Below are 21296 nucleotides of genomic sequence, written 5' to 3' on the forward strand. Positions count from 1 at the left end.
TATAGTAAAATGTTTCCATAGATAAACTCTCCCAGCTTTTGGGAAATGTAAATGATGGTTCATTTACATCTTTTCAACTATTTTGAGTTCGGGTCAAACTCACAAAAGAGACTTTAGAGCCCTAAATAAAACACAGTTGAACATCAACAAATAGTATATGAACGTGGCCATTTCCTCTGAAAATTAATCATTTTCTTCACATGCCTTAGTTTGATAAGAAGCAGGCTAAGCCATGATTGGTGCTCATGATTCAGATTGTTTAATCCTATTTCTCACTGTAGTACTGTAGTTGCAGCCATCTTCCATCCAATTTCTGTACTGTTTATCCTACTTAACCTGGAGGCTCTCCCACGGAACTCGAAGCACAAGGCTGTGGAGACAATGGACGGGGTGCCAACCCATCACAGGGTACAATCACACACTATAGACAACTTAGAGATGACTATGAACTTAGAACACTTGTCTTGAGTACTGAGAGGAAACACAAAACGGTTGGGAGAACATGCAACCCCCAATCCTGTTGGTGAAGGCAAGCATGCTAACATGCACTACTTAACATGCAAACTCCACACACACGTGGAGCCATTATGCCACCATTCTCACCCATAACACACACACACACACACACACACACACACACACTGATGATGTCGGCTGCTTTTTATAAGCATCAGTTAAAGAGCTTTTAACTCTTCGCTGCTCACTATGCATTTGGAACAGCCATACTTTTTTTTTTTAAAGCCTGGAACAAGAGAAGAGTTTAAACAAGTTATTGTATTGTATACCGTATGTTCCTTCAATAAGCTAAGCTCAAACATAAACTCTTATGAAGTATATCACATTAAAATATTTATGACAATAGACGGTCTAGAGGTCATGTGACAACGACTTTTTTTTTAATGAATGCCTTTAACAGTTTCACTCACCATGTTTTATATAATATGTATTTTAGCAGGTGAAGGGAACTGATCTCATCCTGATCTCAGATCAGAGGAAGAGCGCAGAAGGCTGCATCTCCTGCCGCAGATTAAGCTCAGCCCTCCGCGCACGTCATTGGCTCATCTTTTTAAGTATTCACTCCAAGCTCTTATTATTGGGCAGATTCTTACACAACTGGTTTCATAAACAGATGTGTAAGAAGTTGTGTTCAAAAAAAAAATAATAAAACAAACAGAGACATTTTCGCCGCACAGAAGTGTTCCAGGAAATCGGCTGGGAATCGCACCGGAGGATTTGCTTTATGTGGCTGGCGACGTCTTGTTCATGTAGGTGTTAGAGTGCATGCTCTTGGGGCTTTGGCATGTCACCTATAGAAAGTTTACCAGTGGACCATCAGGATTCAGTGCATGCATCGTGCGTATTATCTCTCATAACGCATCGCTAATGTATAGGTATCAATGTTGGCTGTATTGTAGGTGTGTAGATGATCGGAGAAGTTTTATTTTATTTATCATTTTTCTGAACTTGAAAGAGATTTGTTAAGAATCAGGGTGAAACCTGATCGGAGGATCATTTTGGTTACTAGTGTTCTGATCATTTTAAACTTTTTGCGTAAAATGTACGTATTCTTACTATGATTTTTGGAGTTGATATTGTTGTCAGATTGGAATTGTTTGACATGATTCATAAAAAAAAAAAAAAAAACTTAATGATCTATATGCGTTCTGTAGGCTGATGAAAGAAGTGCTACAGTAGATTGTTGACTGTGATTATTTGGGCTTTATATTTGCTGTAAGTGCACTTGCTGTGTGGACTTGCTGTGATTGTGTCTAGAAGAGTCTTGGGTTCATATACTGATGCTGCAGCTTCTTGACGCAGTCATTTACGCTCAAATTGAATAGCCTTCTTGACGCAAAAGAAGAGCAAACTGTCATGGACTACTTCCATACTTGACAAATGCCTAAGTAAACCAAACGAATGTTGCTAAGAATATCAAAACGTTAACGCTTTAATATTTATCTATAGCATAGTCCCATCTTTTTTATTCATGTTGCCATGAGAAACATGATAAAGTGCTACATTATAGTTTTGTTCCTTCAGAATTACTGTTATAAACATGTCTCGTTAGCTTTTAGTCCAAAAGAAAAGTTTATACCTTACAGTACAAACAGTAGAGCTGAATTAACTCATGCATTTACTAATACAAGTTAACACGATGCTTAAATGCACTGTGCACTGTGATATTTTTATGGACAATATGTTCATCGGTTCACAACTGCAGTGAAATGGAGAGACACCATATGCCACCTCAAGAGAAATAGCATGTGTAAGGAGGTTTTCAACCGGGACTCGTCTTTTACTTGCCCTTACTATCCATTACCATTGTAAAGTAGTTTTAAAATATCTATTACATGTTGTAATAACTTGGCCTATGATGCAGCTTGGCCTGTTTCCAATCCCAGCCAACAGAACACTTCCTACTACAAAATACAGCACGATACATTATCCACATGTTATGCCCTTTTAATCATCATCAGTACACCTCCTCTTTATTTAAACACACTATATAATATTTTAGTATAAAGAAATCAGTACCAGGTGTTGCCGTCTCTTTTTAGAATCACTGCATAATAGCTAAAACTGCACATTCATTTTTTCAGTATTCATTTAGCATTTCCTCTAACATGATTCTCACTTCGTTAGTCATCGTAATGATTACCTTTTATGTTTATGCAGTCAGACACTTTCATTATGTCTATTGTTATATCTGAAGCATGGTAACCAAATCACTGGACTTTGTGTGCTTGTGTGTTCATGCTTGAACTGTTTAATTTAACAAGGGTACATTAGAGACATTGAAGACTTGTGTAAAATGGGGCTATTATAGTATATTGTATTAACAAAAGCAGCTCTTTATACATTTTGCTAGCTTGTAATACTGTTTGTCTTCCTTCTCTCTCTATTACACCTTCTTTTTCTTTTATGTAATTTATTCACCATTGCTTCACCTTAGCTACATACCCTAGTGTTTACACACATTTAGGGTTCAATGCATAGTATTTAAGCTTCACCTCAGTTATGTACCCTAGTGTTTACACACATTTAGGGTTCAATGCATAGTATTTAAGCTTCACCTCAGTTATGTACCCTAGTGTTTACACACATTTAGGGTTCAATGCAGAGTATTTAAACGGTACATTTACTAAGCTAGCATTTAGTCAGTGAGATGAATTATCTTCTACACATCTTTTGACAGACCACAGTATCTCGTTTACTACTGCTTCTATCCACAAGCAGTCCAGTATTCAATTTGAAACTCTCTCATTCAATTGACCTCATCCAGACAGTTAAGTACAGTAGATGCTCCAATGTCTTTGAATCTTTTTTTTTTGTCGCATATGGATTTTGCTGTCCAAAATGTCTGCCTCGTGTGCAGTGGGATTGCTTTTACTCTCAGGTCTTAAGTTAGACCTGGTCTATCACCTGTCTTCACTGCCCTGATTTATGCTTTTGCCCTGTAAGTGAAATGTTGACCAGGTAATTGGCTCTTAACAGTGGAAAATATTGAGACATCTTAAATCCAGCTCTCAGTGAATGGTGTTTCCTGTTGTGCTTTGTACATACTTCCTCACATACAGAAGTTTAAAGCTACATTTATACTGTACTGTAGGCAAGCTACATGAGTGAGCCTCATGGATCTCCTGGTGGTTTGTTATGTTGCTGCCACTTGGTTGGTGTATTACACTTTAAACAATTATAATAATGCACTTGTCTATGCTCACGATTTAACAGCTACATGTTTGTTTAAACTTTTTATAATCTGGTGTACATGAGATTTACATTTTAGAAACACACATATTGCTTATCAGGTAATTGCTAGTGTCATCCATAGATCATAAAATAGTTACTAATTATTCACAGATTGATCCAAGAAATGAAGAATGTATTTAAAGTTGTGGATTAAAAACTGTAGTATTGTAGAACTATGTAATTCTATATAGAAAACAACAACAAAAATATAATAGAGCTCATTTCCCATTTTAAAAGTTAATAATACTAGTTAAATAATCTAATAAGATAAGATAATCCTTTATACATCCCAGAGTGTGGAAATTAGCAAAAATCTTACTACATTAATTGAATAATTATTGTTATATTTTAAATATTGTAACATAATGTAAGATTATAAATGGACTAGCTGGTTGTTTGTCACTCTCAAATCAATGCAATGAATAATAAAGTATTTTAGATTCCAGTAGATGGCTACCTTGCCTAAAGAAAGTGCCTATCACACTGCTGAAAAGATGGCGCACCTGGATGGAAGAGAAAAACTAACACTGTACGTGTATTCAGCAGGTGACCATGTCTGCGTGGATGACAGCAGTAACTCTTGGTTTGGTGGCTCAGTGCCTGGCTCAGCGCTCAGAGCCCATGTTTGTATCTGTCACTCAGAGTGTGCTGCCCCCTGACTATGAGAACAACCCCACTCAGCTGAATTATGGCATGGCTGTCACTGATGTGGATGGCGATGGGGACCTGGAAATATTTGTGGCTGGGTGAGTATTTTGTTTCATGTCTGCCTCAGGATTTAAAAAAAAAAAAACAGACCTAAAAAAGAAAAACAATATGTATTGGGACAATGTATTTGATTTTCAGGTCAACTATTTTCATTAAGCTTGATCGAAATTTTAATCAAGCTTTAATCATTTGATTGCAGCGTTTTAAGAAGATGAATTCAATATAACAATATGGATTTGTTTTAAAATGTAATTAGCATTTTCTCTTTTTTGGTTGATAAGCTACTTTTCATGAGACTTTTTAAGGATTGAAATCTTAGAAGTTTGTACACATGTCAGTTTGAAGGAATTTTCAATGACAATGTTTGAAGAGTTTCAAATTTTAATTTATACAAATTTAATTGAATCTTCTTGAAGAGGACTTGGATGAAAAATGTTCACCAATGACTTTTTAATCGATAATGAAAACAAATGTATTTTTAAAGTTTTATCGTTGCGTAAAGATTCATAGTTGGGGAAAGATGCCATCATATATTTACATTACAATACATGTTAATCTTTTATAAAAAAATGTATTGTCTACTGTAAAAATGGCTGTCTGTACTATGTGCTATGTTAAGCTAATATAATACAAGCTATGTTATAAATGTGTACATAACTTTACAGAGCACACATCCTTATAAAGGAACTGCTGACTGGTAGAGGTCATATGATCATTTTAGAACAACGTAATTTAGCAAACACTCATGAGAGAAGTCAAAGAAATATTTTAGTAACGCAGAACTGCAATACACATTTGTAAATCGATTTGGAATTTCAGTAAGAGTTAAAACTTAAGAAATGAGTGGATATGTGTTTTGGATACTTCTTAACATAATGGGTACATTTTGATAAAATCTGTCTAAAAACTCTAGTTTTCTGTCTGTTAAATCTGTTTAAATCTGTTCTTTTTCAGGTAATTTAAAACTGTTGCAGTCAATCTTGATTAAATCAACAATAACAATAAAAATATATTAACAATAAACTCACATCATTATAAATGAACACTGATTAAAAGTTGACACTTATTTAAATATTGTAAATATGTTTCCACCTGCAGATACAATGGCCCGAACCTGGTGCTGAAGTATGATAAAGCAAAGAAGAGGTTAATAAACATTGCTGTAGACAACCGCAGTTCGCCGTACTATGCTCTCAGAGACCGACAGGGGAATGCAATTGGAGTCACAGCATGTGACATAGATGGTGATGGGAGGGAGGAGATCTACGTTCTCAACTCTAACAATGCTTTCTCTGGTATGTATGTACAAATATTTCACAAATATAGATATCTACAAACACACAAGGATGTGTAAAGTAAAAAAAAATACATGACTATGGCTTTATTAAATACAGTATTCTGTTTTTTCTTTTTTTTGACCAGGTCGTGCAACATACACTGATAAGCTCTTCAAGTTTCGCAACGGACGTTTTGAGGATCTCCTAAACGATGAGATAAATGAACAGAGAGATGTGGCAAATCGAATGGCAGGTCGTTCTGTAGCTTGTGTGGATAGAAAGGTAACAGAACCAGGCAAAATTTTACCTCTCAGACATCATCTACATTTCTACTGAATCTCTGAGTCAATCAGTCTTCTGAGAGTCAAATAAGGAGCAACATAATGCTTTACACCTCATTCCTTTGAAATGTCGATAAAACATTTCTGTATGACTAACGTCATGTTTCAAGGTACAGTAAGACCTTATATGAGAACTGCACATGAAAGATTTTGTGGTTCCATACAATCCCAAGCCCATCAGCAAAATCTGATAGATTGCGTATGGTGTAAATTATTTGGTTGATAGAAAGTACAATAAGCTGAAGTGCATATTTCTAGCTTCTTACTCTTCTCCACTGCCTTCAGCAATGAATGATGTCCACTTATCCTGTGAGGCAGCAACTGAGGGATTGAAATAGATTTTTTGATTGCAGCTCCATTTGACTGAGCAATAAGAGGATGCTTTCTGCAGCACTGCATAAATGATGTAGCACAGCTGGATGAGGGTGTAAACTAAAACAAATCACAAATGTGTTCAGTCTGGATTTAACTGAATTGTGGAAAAAATGGCAGCATCATTTACTAACATCAAGGACCCCTTGAGAGAACCCCTGGGAGACTGTCGTATTAATCCTTTCTCTTTTACAAGGGCAATGGCAGCGATTAGTGCAAGGAAATGCCAGCGAATGAGATATTATGTGCTAAAACTCATAGAGGTCTTGATGTCTGGTTCTGTTTATCCAGTGAATACTGAAAACCATTTTTAATGAATGTGTCCTGTTTGACAGTGAAGTGCTATCATTAGTCTGTTGGATGGACAGGGAGATGTATTGACCTGGTCATGGAATGGAGATAAATAGGTTCTCACTCACTCCTATCTGTACGGGCCAATAATTATCCATGGGCTTATGGCTGCTACTGGAACCCTGTCCAGCAGGAGCAGGATACATTAGAGAAAAATAGTAGCATTTAACCAGCAGAGCATTGACTTTATCTTCAGCTAATTGCAATATAATGAAGCACAGAGACAAAAGTATTCTGTTTTGTTGGCCTTGGTGAGTTGAAGGAACACCAGTCTGTAGTATTTAAAGGAAAGTCAACCCTGAAACTGGAAACACATTAAATACACTCACTATCCACTTTAATAGTTAGGCTGATATACCTGCACCTTTATGTAGTTAACCAGTCAGCCAATCATGTAGCAGCAGCACAGTGCATGCAGTCATGCGGTTAAAGACTTTCTAAGATGTTTGTACTGATTATCCTCTTTGCAGTTTGGATCCAGATGTGGTCTTATACTTTTGTAGCTCCTCCACCTCAAGGTAGAGGTCTTCACGGGGCCACTTAGATCCGAAAACCCGAAGTCCGAACCGAGACCCGAGCAGGTTCTGGTCTAAAAGTTTCACCTGTGCCTCGGTCGGGTATAATAATAGCGGCATCGGGTCTCGGGTATTTTAAAATTAATGTGTTTTTACCGAACGGACCCGAGAAGACCCGAACTACTGTATCTCACGTGTGTGCATTGACTCGAGTCCTTTTCCAACCTCTCCTCTGTTTGCCAAGACTGCTTGTGACATCGTGTTGCTGGCGGTAAGCTAATTTTTGTTGAAACAGACCTGGACATTTGGGTCCAGTCAACCGGTCGGGTCGGACTCGGGTCTAATTTTTTCGGGTTTGTCTCGGGTTGGGTCTTTCTTTAAAAAAAATAAATAAAAATTATGCACGTCGGGTTCGGGTAAAAAGTGATTCAGGTCCCTTCGGGTCGGGTACATTTCTTTAGACCAGAGAAGACCTCTACCGCAAGGTTCTATGTTTTCTGCATGCTGAGATGTTTTTCTGCTCACCACAGTTGTGGCTATATGAGTTACTGTAACCTTCTTGGCAGCTCCAACCAATCTGGCAATTTTTTTCTGACCTTAGGCTTTTCAACCCACTGCACTGCTGCGCAATCAATGCTTTTCACACCATTCTGTTTAAACTGTGGAGACTGTGTGCAATAATCCCAGGAGATCAGCAATTTCTGAAATACTGCCACCAACAACAATCCCACAAATCAAAGTCACAGAGCATTTTTTTTTGTTGTATTGCACTTCTGCCACATGATTAAATGTTCATTCATGATCACTGAATGAATATGCAAGTGCACAGTTGTTCCTAATAAAGTGGTAGAGAATGCATGTTTATATTGAAATATATGTTGCTGGCATGATGGTGTAAGGGTAGAGTTGCCCAGGGTATCTGGTTTGACCATGAGCTTGTGAGTTTCTCTGTCGAGTTTCTCATGCTCTGCCTTTGTCTGCATGGGTTTTCTCTGAGCTCTCTAGTTTCCTCCAATCTACAAAAAAGCATGTAGATTGATGGAATAGCTAAGTTTACCTTACCCAAGATTGAACGTATTTTCTTTTGTGTTGTGTATTGCCTATTTTTCTTTATTTCCTTGAGTTTTAGCAGTTGTTTGGCCGACAGAGGTCACAGAAGGACCTTTCTAGTAAAATTCCAATAGCTTTTTATAGGGGAATGTTTTAACAAGCATAAGTGGTAATAAGAGAGATAATGTCCAGGTTTATATGTTAATATAGAAAAAAACAAAAGAGCAAGAACTTATTTTCTTACTCACCATTTTCAGTGGTGACATACATTGTAAAAGTGGATGTTCCAGAAGGCGGTTGGAATTTAATCAAGGAAACCTTTTGGACTGAGCCAGAATACAATACAAGGTCAAAAATAAAAAAAATTAATGAGCAGCTGTATCTGTTCCTTTAGATAGATCTGACGTAAGGGCCAGTTGCACTGACTTATTCCAGTGTGTAGTAATTTGCCATTATAGTGAAAACCGTTTTGCGAAAGAACAGTGAACCTGTTTACTTCAAATGCAATTATAATAGAAGTGCAGTTGTTGGGGCAAAGAACCATTTAATCACACATTTATTTCTTGTTGAGCCTTCAGTGAAGAAATGAATCAATAAATGAATCAGTGAATTCTGCATATTTCAACTTTTCAATATTAAGCTGATCTTCTGGGGAAATATTTTTTTTATTTAAAAAAATGTAACAGATGCCAGTAGACTTCTATATTTCATGCCAGACTTTCTTACATGATGTTTGCGCATATAGTTATATGTTGTACAGACAATGAGACAATTAATACAGCTGTATGCATGTAGAAAGTTTGGGCACCCATCGCAAAAAACACACTTCCATGCCACTTATTTGATTGGACAAGCAACATTTCAAGAGTCCTATATTTAGCAAAACAGAGACCTTTCACTGTTTGAAAGACTCGCTACATAAAATTCCAATTCTAGCAAAAGTCTGTCTAGCAAAAGTCTAGTTGGCTGTCAGTCAGCCTGTGTGCATTATAACATTTAACGTAACACTTATTTGAGCTGTGGCTTCTTTAGGAACTTTTTTCTTTGTGGTGCGAAACTAAAGATAGAACTATTTTGTCTGAAATTTCACATACTTAATATCGATTTCTTGGTTATATCTGGAAAAAAAAGATGACCACAATCTCTGTAGCAAAAAGAAATCTGCAATATGTAGTTAGTTGGATAAAAAACTAATTTTGACATGTGCAAAAGTTCCAACTGTAAAATCTCAGAACATATTTACTGCATATTTGCGCCTTAACTGACTCATTAATTCTAATTTTAATTCTAAGTTTAAAGCGTAAACAAATTCCAGAGTGAATTTGAAGAGTTCCGGTAATAAAATCTCTGACTCTTCAAACACTGTGCAAACACTTACTGTAACTACCATGGGCTCATCTGTACATTGAGGATATGTAAATGAAAAATGAAGCTTATTGATGCCTACAAGGTAGAGGAAGACTATCAAAGGTATCAAAGCTCTAGTAGAGCACAGTTTCTACTGTCTGGAATATCATTACAAATGAGAACTGTAGAAGCCAAGGCAAACTCTACAAAACTTACAGATAGATGCCTGTGTGGAAGTATCATCAGAAGGGAAACTACATATATTTGTGACCTCATTACACAGTCAAAGTCTAACATACGCAAGACACCAAAAACGTCAAAATCTACAAGAACTACTTCAAGAGGTACAAGCTAAAGGTTTTGTAAAGGCTCTCACAGTTCCCTGAGTGAAGAAAAGTGGGTGAAATTCTATTAAACAAAAAATTGAAAGATTCCTTGATGGCTAAAGAAAGCATTTGAAATCTTGGCAAAAGTGTTGTAACTATCAAATTAGTGTCACCCAAAGAGCATTTCTCATCAGTCCCAGCATGTCCATCCATCCATCCATCCATCCATCCATCCATCCATCCATTTTCTACCGCTTATCCGGGGCCGGGTCGCGGGGGAATATGCTAATTTTTACTTATTTGTAAGCACCTTGTTGATAATATTTCTCTGTCGTTATGTTTGTGTTTTATTGTTTGTTCCATAGTCTTGCAATGTTTTATTGTGTGCCTGCATATGGTTGCCATAAGAAGCTGGACAAAACTGCACAAGGAATCCTTTGTTATGATAACACTATAATGTTTTGTTTAGCTTTTTAACATACAGTGTAGTCAAATATGTAATTTTTGGCAGAATTCAACAAATGCATCAACATCTATAATGGGCAGATTTTGAGTAAAACAGTTTTCTTTTTTTCCAATGTGTTGAAATTTTCATCTATAATGATGGCGTACACTATAGTCAGTGGTGGAATGATGGTTATTAAATAAGGTTAAAAACTGCTAGAGAGTCTCCATAAAACAATGCACCTTCATTGTCTCTCTATTGTCTCGATTTTGAATACTGAAGATGCCACAGTCATTCATGGCCAGGAGTCCAAGACAGTATAATTGGCCATGCTGGATAGGTAGGATGGCAATACCCTGTCAAGCAGAGCGACACTTGCCAATTATGGCCGTCTGTCTGCACACTGTCCGTCAATGGATTGTGTTCAGCTGCCCTGTGAGCAACAGTTCTAAAAGATGTGGTGAGTTCAAGTGAGAAAGCACGTTAGGCCTCACTTCTCTAACTGATAGGTGTCTTTTAAATTTCTGCTAATTATCCTAAGTGACAAATTTGGACAAAATAAAAGTTGGAGTGTTCCTTTTAGAAAGTGTGGTAAAGATACATCAATGCAATAGCATTTATATTAGAATGATATTCCTGTCTATCTGTGTGAATTTCCAATCTGTAATTACTACATTTATGAATTAAATAAAAAGATATCCGTTTAGTCATTTTCAGTAAACTGAAGTCAACGAAGCCTGTCATACTTACAGCATATAAAATATTCTCTTAACTCTTCTCAAGCTGTTTTCTTGACCTGAGTTGATGTCTCAGTAGAGTGCAGAGAGCAATGTAATGAGTTTTGACATTTACATTCTTATGCCTCATTAAGACCGCAAAGACTAGGTAGTGGTATTTATATACTTATGCACACATTTCTTTAGTTCATCATTTCCCTGGTGTGGAGATGCAGGGATCGCTGGAGACTTTATTGAAACTGTGTGCGTAAGTTCATTTAGTCTGCTCCTTCGCTGAGTTCAGGCCCACAGGGACTCTGTCTGATAATGGAGTGTGAAATTAATATCCACAGGGTAGATGCTGGAGAATGCAGAGAAGGCAAAAGAATGGGGTCCTCAAACAAGAGAAATGAAGGTCTCCAATCCAATGAAGTGGTAGTTAACACTTGGAGGCGCTCATTCATGCTGTGTTTGGTATTAGCATAATCACACATTTTGTATTTGCACAGAGATATGAATCGCTTACAATGGTACACACACAATAAGTAATTCTCCCCTGTATTAGGGAACAGGGCGCTATGCAATCTACATTGCCAACTACGCCAGCGGGAACGTGGGGCCGCATGCGCTGATTGAAATGGATGAAAGTGCCAGCGACCTGTCCATGGGGATTATTGCGCTGTCCAACGTGGCAGAGCAGGCTGGAGTCAACAAGTTTACGGGTATAATTTTATATTACTCTATATATACTTTAGAGAAAGGGTTTATTATCAGAAACCCTTCAAAGCAGCTGGCTTTAGGGTCAGTGTGCTTAACCCCATAGCTGATTTACACCTGAAGCCAGTGCTCATATTAGCTGTGAGTCATTGAGTTATGGACAGTGTTTATTGGGTAAAGCAGCTCTAATAGAGAGATAAGGCACGTGTGAGGTGCTGCTGCTGCAGCACAGTGGCAGCTTTTGGCCCAGTCAGCTGTTTGCTGTTCTGAAAGTCATAAGGTGGCACAAGGACGACAGAGCCATACTTCAACCCAGACTTGCTCAATGGGCCAAACGTTCTATTAATCAGCACAGACTGTGAAGTGGACTTTGATCCTCTATTCAACGCTATTTCAGTGGAAGCACAGTTACGAAAGGTTGTGCATTCAGGGAGAACTAGAGAAGAACATTATGATGAAAGGTTATTTGGATATATGATAAAGCCATGTTCCTAATTTCTAATTTGGAGCATTTCAGGCAAATATGAATTTAAATATTTTATCAATGGACAGGGCAAAAAAATGCATTAAGTAAATGTATCTAATTAAATTTATTGCAGAGGAAATTAAAGATGCAAAAACCTCAAGATATACTGTAAGCTTTAAACATTAAAAGCTTTAGCATTGCCTCAGGGTTACTAAAGTGAGCACTGCAGTGAGGGGACAATATGACTGTAGAGAGTCTATAATGTGATTGTAGATTGTGTCAGCAGAAACAGTGGCATGCCTGTGTAGAGAAATTGGCTGGAAAAGCAGTAATGATTTGTACATTGCATATGGCAAATGTGGATGTCCCTTTGATGAACTATAGGAGGACGTGGGGTCGTGGTGGGGCCCATACTCAGCCAGACCCTTCCTGATATATTCTGTGACAACGAATACAGCCCCAACTTTCTGTTCCGCAACAACGGAGATGGGACGTTTACAGATGTGGCTGCGCAAGCAGGTGAGCAGGAAAAAATTTGTGCACCTGACCATCACTACTTGCTACTTACTTTTAAGCAAGACCCATATATAGGAGTGATGGTCAGGTGAGCACATACTTTTCCCAAATAGAATTTTTTTTTGGTCTTTAAGTGTACAATATAAACATATCAACAGAAAAAGTCAATATTTATTAGTAGTCATTGTAAGGATGGTGTTTCCACGCTACAGGAGTTGAGGACCCAATGCAGCATGGCCGTGGAGTAGCTCTAGCTGATTTTAATCGGGATGGAAAGACGGACATTGTGTACGGCAACTGGAATGGGCCACATCGTCTATTCCTGCAATTAAACAATAACCGCAAACACAGATTCAAGGTGAGTTTTTAAATCCTAATATTTACATTTGCTCATTTGGCTCAAGCTTTTATCCGAAATTATAGACAACTGAGCAAGTGTGGTTATGATTCTTTCTCAGTGACTTAACCATGGCTGCTGGATGTTGCTCATGACTATCAGTTCTGTACCAAGTGTTATTTGACTAATTAATGCAACGTGGTTGCTTCTTTGATAGCTTGCTTTTATTTTGTACGCTTACGTATTTGCTGCAAATTGAAATCTAATATTTCTGAGGGGAAAAATGGTAGCTGTATTATGTTAGTGGCCATAATTGCTTATTTTGGCATAGTAATTATATTAGTTTTCTTAATTATTTTACCATGTCTCAGGGTAGTGGTAATTTGATGCATGAACAGTGTAATTGAAGCCTAATTATCTTGTCCATTTACAAAATGACTTCAGTCACGCATTGCAGAAATTTATGCACCGTGACTCAGAATGTGTCTACATCTTCTTCTTTTTTGATTAGAGCATTCTGACTGTTATTCACTTTCACTGAATTAACTCTGTGCCACTCCTCTTGAGGCAAACATAGTAAGATGCTACAGAAAGCAAGATTTTTATGATGGCGGTTGCTGATTACCGTGCTCTGCAGATTGGAGCAGGGCTGATTATCCTAATGCTGGTGGAGAAAGTGTTGATGAGAGAGTGACTGCTATCCCCCAACTGTCTGAGGCCTTTGCTTTGACCACACTGCAATTTCACATACAATCAGAAGTCTACCTGATTATATCTGACTGATTAAAGTATTCAGCCATAGTAGACCAAAATGAAAGATGTGCAGGACATCTTTTTTTACACAGTTCTTCCAAATTGTACTAAATTATGCTGTATTCATTTTGTTCTGATGTGCATCCGGTATAGTGCTAGCCTTGATCTGTATCTGGAAGACTGACAAAGAAAATAAAATAATATAATATGATAAAATCCATTTAAGTTCATTCTGGTTTTGCTTGCAAGTCCTGCTTGTACTGAAACTATTTTAATATCAGTGCATTATCAATAATCAGTTAAATCATCACATATATAATTGCTTACAAAGCAGCATATGCCCATGTTAACAAACCTGTAATAATCCTCTGAGAATAAATTTATGTGTTAATAGTATTTGGGGTCATGCCAGAATCAATGGCTCCTGTACAGTGCAAAATAATTGTTTGTGTCTCTCTTCCTGCCCAGAGACTATAGATAAATTATCTAGTAGCTTACCCTGGTGGTTGTTCATCCTCCCTGACTAAATATACTTAACCTGAAGTAATCTAAACTATAGGGCTTTTCATGCATTATTTATTTTCAAATACAAGTCATAAATCAACTGGATTTTTAAGTATGGTGCTGTACTACAGTGTTGTGTGATTGTGGAACAGCATTGTGTGTCGACCTGCTGTGCTGTTTTAGATGCTGTTGTCACTAGGGGTTGATGTTTTTCTGGCCAGATAGATAAATGTCACAGGGGGGGCTGTTTTATAGGGGTCACATACTGGGTTAATGTCCTGTGGGAGCACTTGTACAGAGACATCTGGAATGCAATGCTGGCTCGTGTGACCACTGCCATTTCTAATTAAGATGTTCTGTCACTTTGCTGAATTGCTAATTAAATCTGAAGTGACCTCAATCCACACAGATACTGCGATCTGCTTAACTTTATCATTTTAGGGCACTAGAATTTTGGACCAAACATTCACTCAGTATGCTTTATTTATCACACGTGAATGATGGTACCAAATGGCCAAAAGCAGATTATAAGAAATGTTCACCTTGTTTATTTTTGATTTTCTCCCTTAATCAGTGTAAGCTGTCCAAAGCTGTCCATCGCATCTTCTCTACCTAGGGAGGACAAGGTCATTCTAGGGTACTCCTCGAGCAGAGTTTATGAGCCCTATAATTAAAATGAGGGGTAAATACTTGAGGGACTGCAGTGCTCTATAACTCTTCATGGACTTATTGCTGCACCACTGAACCAAGGAGATATCAGTTACTTCGTCCTGCTCTTACTTCTTGCTGGTGCAGGTCTTTGAGCTGCATGATTTACCCTGTGCTCTGCCCTCTGTGTCAAGCATACAAGACACCAGACATGAATTACTTACTCATCCAGCTACATTACAGTTGAGCTGTCTGCCAGTGCCTTTCTCAATATTTGTCTTTGTAGATTTTCTTCTTTCACAATAAATTTAGGAAAGTGTAATAAAGCGGTGTGTGTGTATGTATGAGTGGAAGTGATACTGATACCCCTGTGTCTCAGGACATCGCCACGCAGAAGTTTTCCATGCCATCTCCAGTGCGCACGGTCATCGTAGCAGACTTTGACAGTGACAATGAGCTGGAGGTCTTTTTCAACAACATTGCATATAGAGGATCATCAGCCAACAGACTTTTTAGGTAAACCAAGCTGAATAACAATAACTAACAAAATAATTAAGCACAGCCAAAAAAAAAAAAAATAAAATAAAAAAGTCTAAACTTGAAATTATGTAAGGTTTGAAAAAAAAAAAAAAAACTAATAGAAAAGCCCAATCTTACAATTTTATTATGGATAGCCCTAGATTTTTGAAATCGCAAGGAGCATTTTATTGTATTTTAATCAAGTAATTACACAGTTATCCTAATGAATGATATTACTTAATAAATCTGTTTCCTGCTTTGAGTAAATGAATCAGCACACCAAGTACAGTTGGACAAGCTCAAGTGAGACCTGTTATGTAACTCTGAACCAGAAATGGAAAGCATAAAGGCAGTAATTATATCTGTATCACTGTGATTAGTGTGAAATACACTCTAGAGACCAGTATGAAGTAAAAGTAAGGTGCATGTAACTGTTAACTTCATTCACAGGGTTTCTCGAAGAGAAAATTCAGACCCACATATAGAGGAACTAAACATTGGCGAAGCAGCAGAACCAGAAGGGAGAGGAACAGGTATCTCCCTATAATTATAGTACAATTGTGTGTGTACTTTTATGCAAATGCAAATGACCAAATTATTTGGTATTTTTTTATATATGTAACACAAATTCATTCAGGTTAAACTCCTAGTTTAATTCCTATTAACTGAAAATAACCCAAGCCTAAACATGTGACGGTTCTTTACCAGTGGGTGGCGTTAAAGCTCTACTGTGCGTTGTTGTTGCTGTCTTACCAAGCATATCTGTTTGTAAACATGGCATATATATTCAGTTACAGTAAAAATAATCACTTCCTATTGAGTTGTAATTAAGTAGTGTATGGTCATTGTGTCATTTTAAGGTTAGAAATAGCATGTAGGATCATTTATGAAGACTCCTTGGGAAGCTTGGTTTTGATCTGGTCAATGACTTTCACCATAATTTAAAATATGATATGTAAAGCAAACAATTCAAGCCACATAGTGTCTGCAAATACTTCTGACTTATATCTCCATATGTTTCTGATTTATTTGGTTTGTTATGTGTATTGCAAAAAATGGCACTTTTTTGACATGGCATTATCACCTGTGTTGCATCTGACATTTGTGTTTGTTATGTAGGAGCTACTGTGACTGATTTTGATGGAGATGGGCAGTTAGATCTGCTGGTAACGCATGGCGAGAGTGCAGCACAGCCTATCTCTGTGTACCGAGTGAACCAAGTGAGCATCTGTCTTCCACCTGTTTATAAAACGGCTGCGGAACAGAAGAAAACACATTCTAAACTGAAATTAAAAAAAAAATAAAATATTCAAATGTGAACAGAAACGTTTATATCTGCGAAATTGCTGTGTATTTTGTTGTCTTGTTTGTAGTTAAGTTAGTCATTTCATTTCAGTAGGCATTAGGATATCCATTTAGGTAATTCATCCATTTAAACAACAATAAATGCAGCTGTTGCTACATGGAATTTTTTTGCAGGTTTTCTTCTACTGTAGTTATCTCATGCTGCTGATTGTGCCTCACAGGGATCATCTAACAGATGGCTCCGTGTGATTCCACGCACTCAGTTTGGGGCTTTTGCTCGAGGAGCCAAAGTGGTTGTGTACACTAAAAGAAATGGTGTTCACACACGTATCATCGATGGAGGCTCCGGATACCTGTGTGAAATGGAACCTGTAGCTCACTTTGGACTTGGTATGTGTTGTATTTTGATTTCACTTCGAATGAGCATACAAAGCTCTTCACAGAATCCCTGGGCTTTGCTAATAATTTAGACAAATGTGTTGACTGCATGAGTAAAAAATTCGGCAATACTCATGTTTAAGTCTGATAGTATGCTAAATTTATTCAGAATATTATCTAGGGAGCGGTATTAATAAAAACCTTGACAATAAGTAAATCCAAGGCCAGCTGATATTGTATCAAATATTAGATGTTTAAAAACATTACAATAAATACAATGACATTATACTTCATAAAATCTGACAGCTTTACTGGTAAAGCATGTATCATTTCATTTAATTTCAGCAACTAAGGGTCAGGACAAAGTAAAGCAATATGTGCTTGATTACACTATGATTCCTGTTTCATGCAAGTGCAAGTGTGTTCACGCAGCGGTAACATAATCCATGTGAAAGGCAACATTTTTAATATCCTCGATGATTAGAAGCCTGTGATGAGATGCTGGTGTACAGGTGCAGAAGCCGGTGGTCAGCGCAAGAACATGCTCCCTCTCCATGGCTCAGTTACAGATTGTCTGCCGAGCATGGCTTCAGCAACTCATCAGGGAGTCATCAGCCAGATTTGTAGCACTGCTAAGAAGCCAGTTGGAAGCTCTGAACTTTCTAAATATGCTGTGAAAATCAAAATGATCTCTTTTACTGCTCAAATGATCACCCAGAGGGCCTGTAAATATGTGCGTACCTGGTGTTGGGTACAGCCACGCATGCATATTTGGTGCTGGAAGGTGGATGTGTGGAGCAGGAGCAAAAAGACTGTAAATCACATCAATTGAATTGAGATCTAAAGGACGACTAATTCCATGTTCTTGGAATCGCAGTTAGAGAACTTGATTTTTAGCCATAGAGTTTTAGTTTGCAGCTCCCACAGAGCCGAAGATTACATTACACCCAAAATGTATATTGCTTCATGCGTTCTCTGTTGACTAAGATTTTTTAGGTTTTTCATGAAATCTTCACTGCTGACTCATCATTGAATACTAGCATAAAATTCAGTGTGATGACTTTTACTTTAGAAGAGCTGCATGTAGAATAATTTAAGCAGAACAGTCTCTTGCAGAGAAATCATAAGCCTTAGCAGGTGAAATGTCCAATGTGTTCTCCCAAGGGGCACCTGGAGAAGCAGACTTGGTTCTGGCAGGAGCCCTTGCGGATCTGTTTACCTAAGAAATGTTGCTTTAATTAAAGACAGGCAAGGCACTCAAAGCATCTCTCCATGCTTGACTAAAAAGCGGAATGGAAGGAAACGGGAGCTGCTTGCAGTCAAGCTCTTCCCCCATCCCTTTCCCATATCTGTCGCTTTGAAGTTCTGCAAACTTCTTCTGCAATGTTTTGCTTCTTTTGCCTGGGCTCTGTGATGATCACCATGTTTTGGACATTGCCATACCAACTGGTGTAGTAACTGTAGCCAGGCTCTGGTTGTGTCACTGCCAGCAGGTGGGTGGTATATAGTGGGAATTTGGATGGATTGACAATGTTTTAGTATAGGTGGTTTAAGAAGTTACTATGCTGAAATGCTGTCCAGAAGAATTAATATAGAAAAGTCATGGTGTTCTTGCATTCAGCACAGTAGGCAGCTCAGTTACCTCAGTTCTAATCTGGTGTTTGAACATCTCTGTGGAACATTGCCTGCTATACAACTAACTTCCATACTCCATAATCCTGTCTTGTTTACTGTTAGACATGAGACGTTCATTTACTGTATCAAATCAGACAAGTTTAGTCCATACTGCACACAGCTGCAGTCCTGTGCATTCTTGTGCATTTGTTAAGAGCTTGCAACCCTTGTGCCAAACCCAAGCCTGCTCCAACCTGGCTTTTGCCAAAGAGCTTCTTGGGAGGCCTTTTCTTCTGAGTGGAATTTTTCCATTGAGAGCTGTGCTTAAAGAGAAGAAATCATTCATTGTGTCTCCTAACATGGAGGGGAGGTTACAAAGGCAGACTGTTCTCTAAGTGCTGAGAGGCTTTTTTGCTTCCCTGCCATGTACTTCGCCAACAGGGAAAGACGTGGCCACCAATGTGGAGGTGTACTGGCCAGATGGACGCTCTATGGCCAAACCATTGGAGCCCAGTGACCTGAACACGGTTATGGAGATCAACTATCCAACATCTGAGGAGGAAGCGACCCCAGCAGTCGAAATTGAGGTGTGCATAGTGCTTTGTCCTGTCTTATCATTTTTAAATGGAAAGGTTAATGCTTGATAATTTCCTTTCTATTATCATGTATTAGGCTTTAGAAATATAAATGATTTTTTATGAAACCATACACTTCCATTTAAATAATTATGGATCTTCCTGATCCACATTCCTAGATCACTTTTTGTTTTCCGTTTACAACCTGGAAATTAAACCTATTTATTTCATCTTAATTAAAATTAACTAAACATTTACAGTGAGTTTTGAAATATTGGTTAGTATTGATTAGACAGGTTAGTATTGATTAGCCAGATACAACAAAGTTCTGTATTTTTCCAATATTCTTCAACTTTATTTGAAACTTTAAAATGAATCCTTTCAGTCCTTTTATGTTATGTAACCTTTTTGCACCTTTTGCAGTGTGGACATGGATTATTTGTTAGTGAGAATGGCCGTTGCACTGGTAAGCTTCATAGCCTTTACAGATAGTTGTGTCAGTGTAACCCCTCAAACTGTGTTTTCATCTGTTACGTTACTGTTGCAAATCCTCCACATGCAATCCTTTATCTCACTCCCTTGTAACTCCTAGATCAGGATGAGTGTACACAATTTCCCTCTGTGTGTCCTCGTGAGCGTCCTGTCTGTACCAATACATACGGGAGCTTCAAGTGCCGCTCGAAGAAGAAGTGTAACCAGGGCTATGAGTCCAACGATGAAGGATCAGCCTGTGTGGGTGAGTAGGAAACTGCTGACTAGGGATTAATAAAGGAAAGAACTGTCACGAGGCCTTCCAACTGTCATGCTGCTTTAAGCTTTCATGAACTGCATCATTTTTAAACGAAAGTCTATGGGACATTTTTCGGCCAAATATGACTGCCTACAGCTTTCCCATGATGCTCTTTTCTATGGCTGCATAATAGCTTCCAATTTTTTTCCTTTCTTTCCTTTCTCTCTGTGCTGTTACATTTTTATCTTCACCAAAATGTCATTAGATTAAAATCAGTTACATAAAAGTGGAATAAATGCGTGTTCTCTCTGTGCTTTCTGCCTGCAGCTCAAGTTGCATATTTTGAGGAAAACAGATCTTCTGCTTTCAAACAGTGGCCTTCTCACTTCTGGTTACTGTCTCTACTTCTGCTTACTCTGCTCACTATCTGACCCGCTGATGGCTCTCTTCTTCCAAGTCATCATCATTACATCTCCTCTGCTGTGCATTTTCTCTCCTGTATATTGGGAGTTGACTGTAAACTGAACTCTCTGTGGACTCCCAGCTCTCACCGTGACCCCTGCTGTGTCTCATTTTCTGCTCTAATACTTGTAGAATAGACACTGTGCATGCCCACATGAACTTACAGGAGTTTTAAAGAAGAAAGCATTTTAAAAAGAGTTCAAGAAAAAAAAAAGAAAAAGCACAAGCTGTTGTAAAGTAGGAATGGTATCACACGGCTGATGGCATAAGAAAGTCTGTTTATTATTTGTTGTACATTCTCATCTAAAAGCCAGGATATGATGTTATTTTAGTGTGAATAGAAAATGATAGTATAAAATTATATTCAAGGTCACAGGTTGTTCCTTGGACGTGGGTTGTAGATTATTTTCAGTTTAATATATAATAAAAATGAATGAACAACCAAATTATCGGTTTATATTCTATGAAATCTGCATCAAGGATGTCATTTGCCTTTGCGAGGTTTTTATTTGTTGGTGTATTTGCAAATAGTATTTTGGATTTTATTTTTAAAGTATTTATTTCGTATATTTTT

At 37.8% G+C, this 21296-nt stretch overlaps 1 protein-coding gene across 1 annotated transcript; it reads left to right on the plus strand.

Moving 5' to 3' along the window:
* Positions 1-1139: 1139 nt before the first annotated feature.
* crtac1b (cartilage acidic protein 1b) lies at positions 1140-20930 on the plus strand. Its single transcript, XM_060871379.1, has 15 exons — positions 1140-1265; positions 4297-4496; positions 5557-5753; positions 5881-6017; positions 11764-11920; positions 12766-12900; positions 13110-13255; positions 15519-15655; positions 16109-16191; positions 16778-16878; positions 17185-17353; positions 19397-19542; positions 19954-19996; positions 20123-20266; positions 20588-20930. Exons 2-15 carry the CDS (start codon positions 4303-4305, stop codon positions 20689-20691), a joined length of 1893 nt encoding a protein of 630 aa, XP_060727362.1. The 5' UTR covers positions 1140-1265; positions 4297-4302; the 3' UTR covers positions 20692-20930.
* Positions 20931-21296: the final 366 nt, after the last annotated feature.

Source organism: Tachysurus vachellii, chromosome 6, assembly GCF_030014155.1.
Source record: "Tachysurus vachellii isolate PV-2020 chromosome 6, HZAU_Pvac_v1, whole genome shotgun sequence".
In the NCBI taxonomy this organism is placed as follows: domain Eukaryota; kingdom Metazoa; phylum Chordata; class Actinopteri; order Siluriformes; family Bagridae; genus Tachysurus; species Tachysurus vachellii.

Bases quoted from the DNA above. Each gene is read 5' to 3' on its own strand.
- crtac1b (XM_060871379.1), top strand. From the start codon at position 4,303: ATGTCTGCGTGGATGACAGCAGTAACTCTTGGTTTGGTGGCTCAGTGC. The intron at 11,921-12,765 runs GTATAATTTTAT...GATGAACTATAG, and splicing joins TGGAGTCAACAAGTTTACGG to GAGGACGTGGGGTCGTGGTG. The intron at 20,267-20,587 runs GTGAGTAGGAAA...TTCTGCCTGCAG, and splicing joins TGAAGGATCAGCCTGTGTGG to CTCAAGTTGCATATTTTGAG.